This window comes from Muscardinus avellanarius (assembly GCF_963383645.1).
Source record: "Muscardinus avellanarius genome assembly, chromosome: 1".
Classification (NCBI taxonomy): domain Eukaryota; kingdom Metazoa; phylum Chordata; class Mammalia; order Rodentia; family Gliridae; genus Muscardinus; species Muscardinus avellanarius.
The window spans coordinates 239,450,107-239,461,841 of NC_137786.1; the positions used below are offsets into that span (position 1 = coordinate 239,450,107).

At 62.2% G+C, this 11,735-nt stretch overlaps 2 protein-coding genes across 2 annotated transcripts; one reads left to right on the forward strand and one right to left on the reverse strand.

Moving 5' to 3' along the window:
* Window positions 1-3,035: 3,035 nt before the first annotated feature.
* On the reverse strand, window positions 3,036-4,580 carry RASSF7 (Ras association domain family member 7; the record flags this gene model as incomplete). Its single annotated transcript, XM_080708122.1, has 5 exons — window positions 3,036-3,067; window positions 3,141-3,222; window positions 3,310-3,438; window positions 3,601-4,295; window positions 4,457-4,580. The coding sequence occupies 5 exons, from the start codon at window positions 4,578-4,580 to the stop codon at window positions 3,036-3,038; spliced, it is 1,062 nt and encodes a 353-aa protein (XP_080564248.1).
* Window positions 4,581-7,401: 2,821 nt separating this feature from the next.
* On the forward strand, window positions 7,402-11,628 carry LMNTD2 (lamin tail domain containing 2; the record flags this gene model as incomplete). The annotated part of the gene is made up of 15 exons (XM_080693983.1): window positions 7,402-7,466; window positions 7,556-7,708; window positions 8,050-8,137; window positions 8,251-8,406; window positions 8,508-8,579; window positions 8,668-8,753; window positions 9,556-9,821; window positions 9,866-9,976; window positions 10,062-10,152; window positions 10,248-10,437; window positions 10,524-10,640; window positions 10,720-10,916; window positions 11,137-11,252; window positions 11,330-11,385; window positions 11,497-11,628. The coding sequence occupies 15 exons, from the start codon at window positions 7,402-7,404 to the stop codon at window positions 11,626-11,628; spliced, it is 1,896 nt and encodes a 631-aa protein (XP_080550109.1).
* Between the last annotated feature and the right edge of the window lie 107 nt (window positions 11,629-11,735).

Here is an 11,735-nt window from a genome sequence, read left to right on the forward strand (position 1 = left end):
GCGTGTGACAGCGGCTGATCTGCCCCTGGGCAACGCGAACCCCTGGCCCCTGGTGACCTGGGTCTGGCGGGCGGGCAGGCGGGCAGCCACATAGGGGTGGAGGGCGTGCACCCAGGCCTTGGGAGTTAAGGTCAGCTGGCCCCTGGGAGGGGCCTGCCTGTCGGAGTCCGGCAGCGACGGGTGGGGGGAGGGGAGGCTCGGGGGATTCTCTGTCCTCCATGTGTGGGGACGAGATTGGGCCAGATACCCTCTTGGAGGGAACTTTCTTCTTGTTTGTCTCAGGATGCCAAACCATGCAGTGTCTCCAGGAGGTGTCCATCAAGGAGTCCACGGCCAGGGCAGTCCTGGGCAACACCAGTGATCTGCAGCCAGCAGGACACGGGGCCTTCTGGACCTGCATCCCCAAAGCTGCCTCTGGGACTTTTTAATAGGAAGAGAGTCCTGCTTTGGCTCCTCCGGATATTTCTGCCATTTCAGTGAAAGTCAGAACCGTGGGCCTACCTGTGGGGCCCAGGGACAGGCCCCCTCTACTGGATATCCTCAAGTACACCCTCAAAGTCTAGATGAGTGAGTGTCCAGGGCAGCTCCAGGCCTACAGGGCCAACACATGCCCAGGCCTCATCCCCCTTCTGAGGATGAGGGCTGGAGCCAGGTCACTAGAGGGAGCGGCAGACATTCTGGACTGGGACTGGCCTGGAGGGCCCCTGTGCTGTCTCCCAGCAGTCACACCAGCACATCCAGCAGGCTCTGGGGGAGAGGGGAGGTTGTGGGGCTGCGAACCTGCAAAGCTGACTTATTTCTGTTTACTGTGGGCCACCCTTCGTGTACCAGGGGCCACTTCTGTGCTGGGAATGAGCAGAATCTCTGAGGCCTGCATAGGCTGGCCCTGGCCTCGGGCTAGACGGACTGCCCAAGCAGCAGAGTGCCAGTGACTGTCTGTCCCATCAGGGGGGCCTGCCTCTGTTGGGTCTTCCCTGGGGAGATAGGTGTTTACGGGGTACTTGGCCCTTCTTCATTCTGCACAGCACACACCATTGTCTTTAAAGTTTAAAACTCAAAAGTAAACTTTTCAGCAACTCAAAAGTGTGCTTAGTGATTTGAAGCACTCTGGCAACTTCTGGAGGGCGTGGGATTTGGTCAGCCTGGGTAACTGCTGAGGCAGAGGGCTCTCCCCCTTTGCAGAGTGCAGCAGCTCCTGGTGGGCTGCTCAGCAGCCCTGGGCTGTGCAGAGTCGGGCGGTGGCTTCAGAAGAAACAGGTGCTCCTCAGAAGGGCGGGCACAGGGAGTTCAGGTGGATGCCAGCTCCGTCTCCTTCCTCTCAGGGCTAATGAATGGGGAAATGCAGATGTGGGAGGCATGCTTTCCCCAGGCCCCTGACGGGGTGGTCTCTGGATGCCACCTGGCATTGCCCCCCAGCCCCTGGTGACTTAGGGCTGGTGCTCAGAGGTGTACCCAAGCCTTCTGAGAGTAGGTGGGGGACAGGTCCCTTGGACCCCGGCCTTCCCACCCACGGCACAGCCCGAGTGGCGTTTGCACTCAAGACTCCACTCCATGGGACCCTGTGTTTGGCCTTGCCTGTCTGAGGCCACGGATCAGCTAAGACTAGGTCAGGGCTGAAGCAGGCTCAGCAGGGAGTATAGACAGGCACAGCTGGCTAGGGATTCTGGCCTGCTGACACCAGATTGGGAACCTCCCTCTGCTGCCTGGCCTTCCGCATTCCCTGCTCTCTGTCTCAGGCAGGAAATACCCAGCCCCATTTCTGCCCACAGCAGTGGGCTCCTGGTGGCCCTGACCTCTGAGGAGTCCTCCCTGGCTCCCAAGGGTGGCTTCCGTGTCTGCTGCAATCTGCTCCAGAGGAAATGGGGGGCACTAGAAGGCACCACGCCAGGAAAAAGCCAAGTCCAGACATGCCCTCCCCTTGAATCCAGCTGAGATCCCTAGGACCGAAGGTGTCCCCATCCCTTGTTCTCCATTCCCACACGTGGCTGCACAAGGGCCTTGGCGACGCCAGGTTCTGCTCATCACAAACATCTCCGACCCCGGTCCCAGTCCTCAGAGCTGGGAGCATGTGGCCCACCTGAGGACCAGGCCTCTGGGAGTAACCACAGCCAATCCAAGGGCCTTGGTAGCAGCTGGGAGGGCTGCAGAATCTGCCCTGCCCCAATGTCGAGGCTTCATACTCTGCAGGGAGGTGGGGGACACCCTTGTCTACTTGATGCCCGCACCCTCCATGGGGCTGACCAAACTCCGCTGGAGAAACTCCTGAGGAGTCTCTGACCTGCCGCAGGAGCCCAAGACCTGCCCCCACGAGTTCTCTGGAAGACAATAAACTTGACAGGCGGGTCTAGCTTGTCTTGGCATCCTTAGTTCCTGTTGCTGATGGGGCGGATGAGGGAAGCCAAGTGGGAGAGGAATCCAGATGACAACTCAGGCCAGGGCCAGGGCCAGGCATGGGATCACAGAGGAAAGCTCCCAAGGGTGGCCAGGGCAAAGCAACCAGAATGCGGGCCAGCCTTGGCTCCCACTCAGCACCGGTCCCTGAAACACGCTTCCTCAGGAGTCTGGCTGTGGCCAGCCCCAGGCAGTTTGGAGCCTCTCCAGTAGCTCCCCTGTGGACCTCAATTCCAGGCACCATGGACCCTGCCCAGGGCAGCCGCAGGACGCACTCACACCCCTTTGGGCAGTTTATTGAGGTTTAAGTGTCAGGATAGGGAGGCAGCACCATTGGGCAGGCACACATCCACACGCTAAACGTGCTGTCCACGCACCTCATCCCCCAAAGTAGCAATGGCCTCTGGGGGCCTGGTGAGTTCTGAGCTATACCCCGTGCTTCTCCAGGGGGTTTGGCAGACTTGGCAAGGATTAGGAAGACGTCGCCCCAGCACACTAACCCCTGGAACAGAATCTCCAGGGTGCCGGGGCTCCCACTGCACAGGAAGGTATCCTCTGTGGCCAAACTCTCCTGCTGTCCAGGCGGCTCTTCCCGGCTGTCCCGGCTTGCCCGTCCTCAGCAGACACCACTCTGGCAGGAGCTGCTACCTCCAGGAACTCTGCCTCACGTGAACAACTGGGGGGAAGAAACTGGCTGAGGAGCTGAGGCCAGGGGAGGGCCCATCCCACAGGGTGTGGGGCAGACATACCCTCAGGACTCAGGCTGGGCACTAGGACAGGGCCCCGGGTTGCTCCCTGGAGGTGCTCTTCTCTGGCTGAAGATAGAAGGTCCTGTGAGGAGAGCAGGTCAGCTGGGAGCTGGGCTGGGTCCCTACCGTCCCACCTCTCCCCAGAACCTCTCCCCAGAACCGCTCTGACCTGTGTGCCACAGGGGGCTCGGTCTGGCTGTGGGGGCAGCGGCAGTGCAGCCCCTGTCTGCTGGATGAACTGCTGCAGGTTGCACTGACGGAGCTCCCGGTTCAGCTCCTCCAGCTCCTGGGCCTGGGCCTGGGGGTACACAGGACCCTCAGGGAGAATGGCCACGGGAGCCCAGGGTCCCTGTGCCCCACAAGGAGCACCTGCCCCAGTGACCCTGTGTCACAGCCCCAGGCCCATGCACGTGGGAGGTGGGAGGTGGGAGGTGGCAGGCACGGAGCCTCCTGAGCTCACCTGCAGGGCATGCTCCGCAGCCTCTAGGGCCCGGCTTACCAGAGCCAGGCTGCCCCGCACCTCTGCACTCTGCCGCTCCTGGATGGCCAGGTCCTGGCGCAGGCGCTCAGTAGCAGATGCCGTAGCCAGCGGGGGCCCAGGAGCCTCCGCAGCCAGCCGCAGCTCAGCCTCGAGGGCACGGGCTTGGGCGTCCAGGGCCTGCAGCCTGGCGGCGTGCTCTGCGGTGGCCGCGCTCAGTGCCTGCAGGCGTGCTTGCCCCTCTCGCTCCCGGGCTTGTTCCCGCTGCAGCTCCTGCTCCCAGAAGGCTTCATGACCCAGCTCCTCAGCATTCCTCTGCACCCTGAGCTCCAGGCCCTGAAGGTCTGCGAAGCAGCCTGCCGTGGGTGCTACAGGGGCCGCAGACTCTGGGGCCAATGGGCCTCCCAAGCTGAAGGTCAGTGCTTTTCGGGGCTCACGGCCTGGAGCTACCCGTGGCTTTGGGGGGAGACTGGCACGAACTGGGCATCGCTCTGGGGGTGGACAGCTGTCTGAGGAGGGTCTTCCAGCCAGGCTGGGCCCTGTCCTCCTCAGAACAAACTGGACATCATTGGCAAACTGCCCACAGGTGGCCTGGGCGCCCACTGGACACTCCTGGGGCAGCAGCTGCCGTTCCTTCTCCCTAAGACGTTGCACGAGCACAAACCGGCCCGTCTGGCCTGGGGGAAAAAAGGAGGGTTGGTTTATGTCTCCCCACTCTCTGCCCTGGCTTGAGGAATTGAAGGAGAGCAAGAGGGATCTGAAGCCAGCCTCACCCTCCTTGGGAGAAAAATGGGGCTGGACTACCAGGCCCACCCCCACCTGTCCCCGGGGAACTCACCTATTGCTTGAGCTAGTGCGATGACCACTTCCTGGCAGGTGGTCTGCTCTGAGACTCCACAGACCACTCGCTGGATGCCATCCACCCACACCTTCAGCTCCATGGTGGCCAGCCCCAAGACCATCCCTGTCCTGTGAGGGAGGCACAGGTTCAGGCCCTGCCTGGCGGGTCACTGCCTGGTCCCCCTCTCCTCTTCCTGACCTGCCACAACTGGTTTAGGACTGCGGCCCCTCAGCGCCCGTGCCCTGCCTCCTGTGCCCAGCCCCACCCGCAGGCCACGCATTCCTGGGGTGGCCAGGGAACTAGTTTGGCACTGGTGAGCGCTCTGAGACTTCCCCCACTTCACCAGGCCTCTTACCCCGCCCCCACTCTTGGAACCAGGCAAATCATTAACCAGGTCCAGGATTTCCTGTCCCCCCACCCCCGTCACCGGGCTCAGAGGGCAGTGCCCTCTGAGCGTCAGTCCTCAGGCACCCAAGGATGCCCGCACACAAACGCGACGCCGTCCGCTGCCATGGGAACGCCTCCCCCAAGGAAGGAAGAGTCTCGGGCCCCAGAGAAGCCGAGAGGCTCGATCCAGACTTGACCTCTCGCCGACCGAACCCCAGACCTCGCGGTAGCCCGGCAGCCCCCATCCCCTTCCGTCTAGCCGGTGCGCTCACCCCGGAGGTCCCGCCCGGCCGCGGCTCCGCAGCCCGAGAAGTGAGCCCGGCCGCGCGGGACCTCAGGGCCCCGCTCCGCAGCGGAGGAGCGCAGGTGCGGCGCGGCCCCACAACCAGCCCGCGGCAAACTCCCGGGTCAGAGCAGGCGCCCCGGCAGGTGCGGGGCCCGCGCGGCTCACCTGGGTGTTCTCCGGCCTCCCGCACCCCGGCGCTCCGGCGTCGCCGCAACCTGCCGCCCCAGCGCCGCGGCGCGCCCCGGCCCCGCAGCCTCATTGGCCCGAGGCCTGCACACCCCGCCCCGCCGCGCCCCCATTAGCTCCGCGGCGCGTGCCTCCCGCCCCGCGCCCACGTCCATTGGCTGCCTCCGTACGCCCCGCCCATTGGCTCACCGCCCGCCCGCGGCGCTCAGGTGTGGGCGGGGCCTGGGGCGGGGCCTGGGGCGGGGCCTGGGGCGGGGCCTGGGGCGGGGCCAGGCGGCCGCTCCCTGCTTGAGAGCCACGCGGAAGCGCTTCGCAGGCGCGATCCGCAGGCAGCGGGTTGGGGCAGGTGTTGAGGCCCTACAGACGGCCAGCTTGCAGACTCCCAGTGAGGCAGGCCCTCACCCACCCAATGAAGGGCGCTGGCCTGTGATCCTGCAGCTTTGGCAAGCGCCCAAGGGGCGCCGAGCCACCCCTTCCTTCTCAGATCAGCCTAAAGGGGCTGGGGCCTGTGGTTAGGGCCAGGGAGTTGGAGGTTCTGAGTCCCCGCAGGAGAAATTCGGAGCACTGAGGGCCCGACAGAGTCGGTGGGCTGGAGCTGGCGGGCACTGCAGCCCTGGTGGGGGAGGGGGCCGCCAGGGACAAAGGCCCTGCGCTCTCTGTTTGAGGCTCCTTCCCGCCCCCATTGGGGCCCAGTGCCCTGGCGATGCGCATAAGCAGGCTTGGAGCCACTTTTCACCCCTCCCTCGCTGTCCCCTTGCAGGAACCCTAGCCATCTGGGCAGCCAGGGCCCCTCAGTCACGTGGCTAGACTGTCGCAGTCAGCGTGGTCTGGGGCCCCTACGTGTCCACCTCCGGTGCCCCGCCAGGGAGGCCCCACCCGAGCCCTGTTGTAGGTGTGAGGCACGGAGGATCCTAGGTGGGTGGCACAGACTAGAGTGCTCCACTTCTAGGTCTAACTTGTCCTGAGGCATAAGAAATAATTATGGTCCCAGAGTCCTTGGGGTGGAGGCTCTCAGAGTGGCCTCAGCCATGAGAAGGGTCTGAAGTCTGAGGTTTGAAATTAGGATTAGAGGTCAGCACAGCCCCTCTCTCAGGTTTTCTTTTCTTTTCTTTTTCTTCTTCTTTTTTTTTTTTTGGTGGTACTGGGGGTGGAACCCAGAGGCTTTCTACCTCCAGGCTATACTCCCAGACCTTTTTTTTTTTTAAATATATTTTATTTGGAAACAAGGTCTCACTAAGTTGCTGAGAGCCTCACTAAGTAGCGAGGCTGGCTTCGAACCCGTGCAATCCTCCTGTCTCAGCCTCCCAAGCGCGGGGATTACACGCGTGCGCCTCCACGCCCGGACCCCCTCAGGTTTTCAAGTAAGCTCTGGGCCCAGGGCCTTCCACATACTGAGGACACACCCACACCCTCGCGGGGCCACACACACACACACACACAGCACTAATGTCCCCAGTACCCACCAATCATCGCTGTAGCCGGGGAGGGCCTCAGGGGTCTGTGCGGCCCCCAGGCCCATTCTGCTTAGCTGGGCAGCTGCCTAGACTCTCACATTCTCAGCTGGGCGGGGCCCAGAACTCACCCAAGGCTCCAGGTAACAAGCAGCCCCTCCCCTCTGGTGGCCCATATCCATGGCAACAGCAGAGAACCTCCCTCCCCAGGCCAGCTAGGACCTCAGGCCACAGGTGAGTGTTAGGGTTGAGGCCCTGAGTGAGAGGACATGAGCGAGGGCCACAGGCCAGAGGTCAGTGCCTCTGACCCTTGCTCTAGGCAAGGGCAAGGGGGACAGGAGACAGCAGGGAGCTTGGGAGCACAGTGAGGACACACACAGACGAGGACCCCTGTGCCCAGCAGCCCTTGTCTGGTGAGGTAGACACTCACCTGTGGCCCTCAGAGTGACCCCTGTGAACCAGCATTCAAGGGCCGACTCAGCCCTACTGCCCCTTCCAGTCCACAACCGCCTTCCAGCATGCCCCCCAGGTCTTGCGGGGAATTGGAAGAGGAACAGATGCCACCAGCCTCAGCAGGTGGAGAGCCAGTCAGCTGTGATTCGGGGCCTCTAGCTGGCACATTTGTGGACACCATGGCTCTGCCAGACCCCCAAGACAACAAGCCCCACTCCACACCGGCGGTCTCTGCCAACCCACAGTAAGCAGGGGAGGGGAGGGTGGCCAGCTCCCAGGACCAGACGGGCCGGGGCCAGGCCTTATCACGCAGCAGAGGTCCTGGTATTACAGGGTGGCTCTGGAGACACTGGACCCCCGCACCTTACGGCTGCTGTGGGCGCAGCGGGAGCTAGAGATCCAGGCGCTGCGATGGGTTGTCCACAACGGCCAGCATGCCCAGAAGCATCACGTCCTGAAGGAGGTGGCAGGGCTGCCATCTGCAAGGTCAGCAGCAGAGCGCCCGGCCCACCCACGCCTGTCCTGCCTAGCTCCTGGTTTCTGTCTAGGCCCACTCCAGTCACTGATTCACCCCTCTAACCTCTGCCTTGTCTGACCCCGATGCTTCACTTTAACCCTGAGTTAGTAACTGCCATAAACCTAGTCCTAGCCCTGAGCGCGCCGACCCCTGCCCAGACCTGCCAGGCTTGCCCTGCCCTGCCCCGCACTGTGTAGTCCCCAGGTATGATGGCGGTGGGGGCCTTCTCATGCTGCTGAGCTGACCTGCCCTTAGGAACCTCAGCCGACCCCGACTGAGGGTTGGCTGCTGGGCTTGGCCCTCTTCCCAGGAGCTCTCAGAGTCAGGACAGGTTCCTGCAGAACCAGGTCCAGAAGCTGACCCTGGAGCTGCAAGCACAGAAAGAGCAAGCCCAGCTGGTGAGGGGTGGGCTCAGGGAGCTGGCTGCTTGTGGATCTGGGGCGAGGGTGTGTTGGAGGGCGACTGTGGACTGCAGGAGGCTCCTCACCGGAAGAGCTGCACTCCTGGCCAGGAAAAGGAACGCCTGGAGGAGCGGCTGCTGCAGAGCCTCAACACACTGCAGCAGCTGGAAGCTGAGCTGCAGGCCTTCCAGAAGTCCTGCCTCCTGCAGCTGGCCCGCTCCTCCTGGGTAGGCCGCATACTGCGGTCACAGACGGGCAGCGTAGAGGTGAGTCTCACAGCTGGCTATAAGGCCTCCAGCCTTCCAGAAACCCAGTCCTCCCTGGATCCCAGGGAGCTATACCCAGCCCCTGTGGTCTCCTCTTGCAGGTGGTCACTGCAGAGACTCTAATGGACGTCAGTGATGTGTCTGAAAATGAACAGTCTTCTGTGGCTGGGGAGGTGAGCAAGGTCTCCCACACGAGGTCCCCACACATCTGACCGAGCCCTGCAGAAGGAAAGCGCCAAGTGCCTGTTGCTTCCTGGCCAGGGTTTCCGACTGGAGGACGTAGACTGGAACAGCATCGCCCACCGGTTCCCGAATCTCTTCAATGTTGATTCCAACTCAGAGCACAAGTAACTTCCCTGGGCAGGGGCTTCTCAGGGACCAAGAGAAGGGAGGGCTTGCCTTGGCAGGAGTAGTAGACCAAGGCCAAGTTCTATCTTTTTCTTTTTCTTTTTTTTCTTTTTTTCTTTCTTTTTTTTTTTCTGTACTGGGGATGGAACCCAGGGGCATTCTACCTCTGAGTAACACCCACAGCCCTATTTTTTATTCTTTATTTTCTGTTTTTTTTGTTTTTGTTTTTGTTTTTTGGTGGTACTAGGAATGGAACCCAGGGGCCTTCTACCTTCGGGCTACACTCCCAGACCTATTTTATATTTTATTTGGAAACAGGGTCTCTTAAACCAGCTGAGGCTGGCTTTGAACCTGCACGATGCTCCTGTCTCAGCCTCCCAAGCGCTGGGATTACAAGCATGCGCCACCACGCCCGGCTTTTATTCTTTATTTTGAAACAGGGTCTCACTGAGTTGCAAAGGGCCTCACTAAGTAGCTGAGGCTGTCTGCGAACTGCAATCCTCCTGTCTCAGCCTCCCGAATGCTGGGATTACAAGCGTGCGCCATCACGCCCTACACCAAGTTCTATCCTTTAATGTCCCCAGACAAGTCACAAAACTCTTCCATGCCTCACCTTTGATCTATGATCTATTAGGAATGAAGAGAAGAGGCTCATGGACCATCACGGTCCAGTAATGAGCCAGACCTGGGTCCTGGGTATTCAAAACACAAGCTGGGGTGCCTCCTGCCCTGGGGAGGTTGGGTAGGGGCATGGCTGGGGTCCGGGAGCCAGGGCAGCCACTGAGCAGAACATGGCTTCAGGCAGCTTCTGTCCCAGCCATCCCCATCGGACACGGGCTTAGATTCCTCAGTCAAGCATTCGGAGAAGCGGTCCAGGAGCCTGCAGTGGCGCTCCCTGCCCTGCGCGGGCACCAGCAGCTCCGGGGGTGTGGACTCGGACTCCAGCGGCGGCCAGCTGGCCCTTCCTTCCAGAGTGGAGAAGGCAACAGGGGAGCAACCCCAGGCGGCAGGCTTGACTTCTAGGCAGATCCACCCTCCAGCTCGCAGCTCCAGTGACGACACTGAAGGTGGAGTGGGCAGGTTGCCCTGGCCACCCTTGCACACCCTCCAGTCTCCACCCAAAGCCCTGCACCAGGTCCTTCAGTCCCTAAGATCCAGCAGCCCCTTCTGCCAAGGATAGGACCCTTGGCGCTGTTCCTCTCCCACAAGAACCCCACCTGCTGTAGATCTGGTCTGGCCTAGCAGGGGACATCCCAATTGGAAGATTCCCGGAGGGCCTCCCTCCCCAAAAGGGTTTCTTTCCCTAGATCTCCGGAAACCGCATACCTACACTCTGGGAAAGACTGTTGTGGAGCCCAGAGCAGATCCTGACCACCGGGGCGCGGGGCGCCAGCTGAGGTGAGGAACACCCCCAGCCATGAGCTCACTGGCAGACCCGGGTGCGGCTGCTCCGGTGGGCAGGCTGTTCACCCACACATCTCCTCCTACCCCAGCCCGGCTGGCTTCTGCCTGAAGATTGTAGCTGTGAGCAGCCAGGAGAAGTTCATCCGAATCCTCAACCAGTCGCTGGAGGAGACCGTGGACCTGGGCGGCTGCACCCTGCAGCAGCTCCTGAGAGACTTCCCTGTGTGCATGTACCGCTTCCCGCCCGGCACGCTGCTGGCACCGCAGCATCACATCACGGTGCGCTCCGCCGTCGCTGTCCGAAACGCGGCTTGGCCCAGCCCTGGCCAACCCTCATCCAGTGCCCTGCACTGCGCCGTTTGCAGGTGTGGGGAGAGGGGACCAGCAACACCAAGCAGTCCCCCTTGTCCTCGGGCCAGGACGCCTTCCACTTCCACTCCAGCCGGGGCTGTGTGACACTCCTCCGGAGCCCCAAGGGCCAGGTCAGTGCAGTCCTGGACAGGGAGGGTGCTGGGCGGGCCTGGCAGGTAGGGGTGACTGACCACCCCTACTGCCCTGCAGGTCCTCAGCGAGCACCATGCCCCTCACTGCGTAACCCAGGGCTCAAGGATCTTCACCGACAACACCGACTGGTCCATTGACCGCTTCCCGCTCCCCGAGCCTGGGCCAGGCGCGGAGACCAGAGAGTCCCCGCGTTACCCTCAGCACCGGCGCAAGGGCAAGGCGCGGGAGGCCAGAGCTGGGCGCCGGAAGTCGGGGTGGGCACTGCGAGGAGTTCCTCCATCCACCCCTTCAAAACTTACCCCTTCTCCTTGCTGGGACCAGTCTCCACCTCCCTAGGCCCTGCCCCCATCAGGAGTGCTCACCTGGCCTGGGACTTGAGCATGGCCAACCTACCTAGCCAGCCGCCTCCAGTTAGGAAGAGAACACTCCAGACCCCGCGGGCCTTCCCACCTCTCTCTCCTCTCGCCCTCCCAGGACCCGGGGCACGTTGCCTCTCCTGAGTGCTTGCAAGCCCTTCTACGCAGGGGAGGTGCCAGCGTGGCCTGAGGGCACTGAGACCAAAGCTTTGGAGGCTCTGCCCACCATCCCCGGTGGGCGCCCCGGGGGCGCGGGAAAGGGGTGGGCGGGTGGAGAGTGTGTCTGGGCTAACAGCTGTTGTACCATGCAGAAAGCACGGGGCTGTGCTTCGAGGACCTCCCAGCGAGGAAGGAACGCAAGGTCCGGGTGAGTGTACCCGCTCCTCCCCTCCCACCCACAGCGGAGCGGGCGCTCTGCCCTCCCTGCCCCCCCCCCCCCCCGCCGCTGGTGTGGCTCTCAGGTTCCCACGCTTCCCAGGTGTGCCGGAAGAGGGTGGACTGCGGCTGCCCCATGGTGGCCCTGTCGGTGCAGAGCTCGGCAGAGAGCAGATTTGGGTTCCGCTTCCTCAGCTGCCCGCCCATCACCGAAGACTCGTTCAGGCGGTTGTAGGGTGGCAGGGCCAGGCAGGCAGTGCCAGCTGCATAATTTATTGAACCAACGTTGCCTACAAAGTAAACTGCATTCTGTACACCTCAAAGTGGAAAATGATTCTTTTG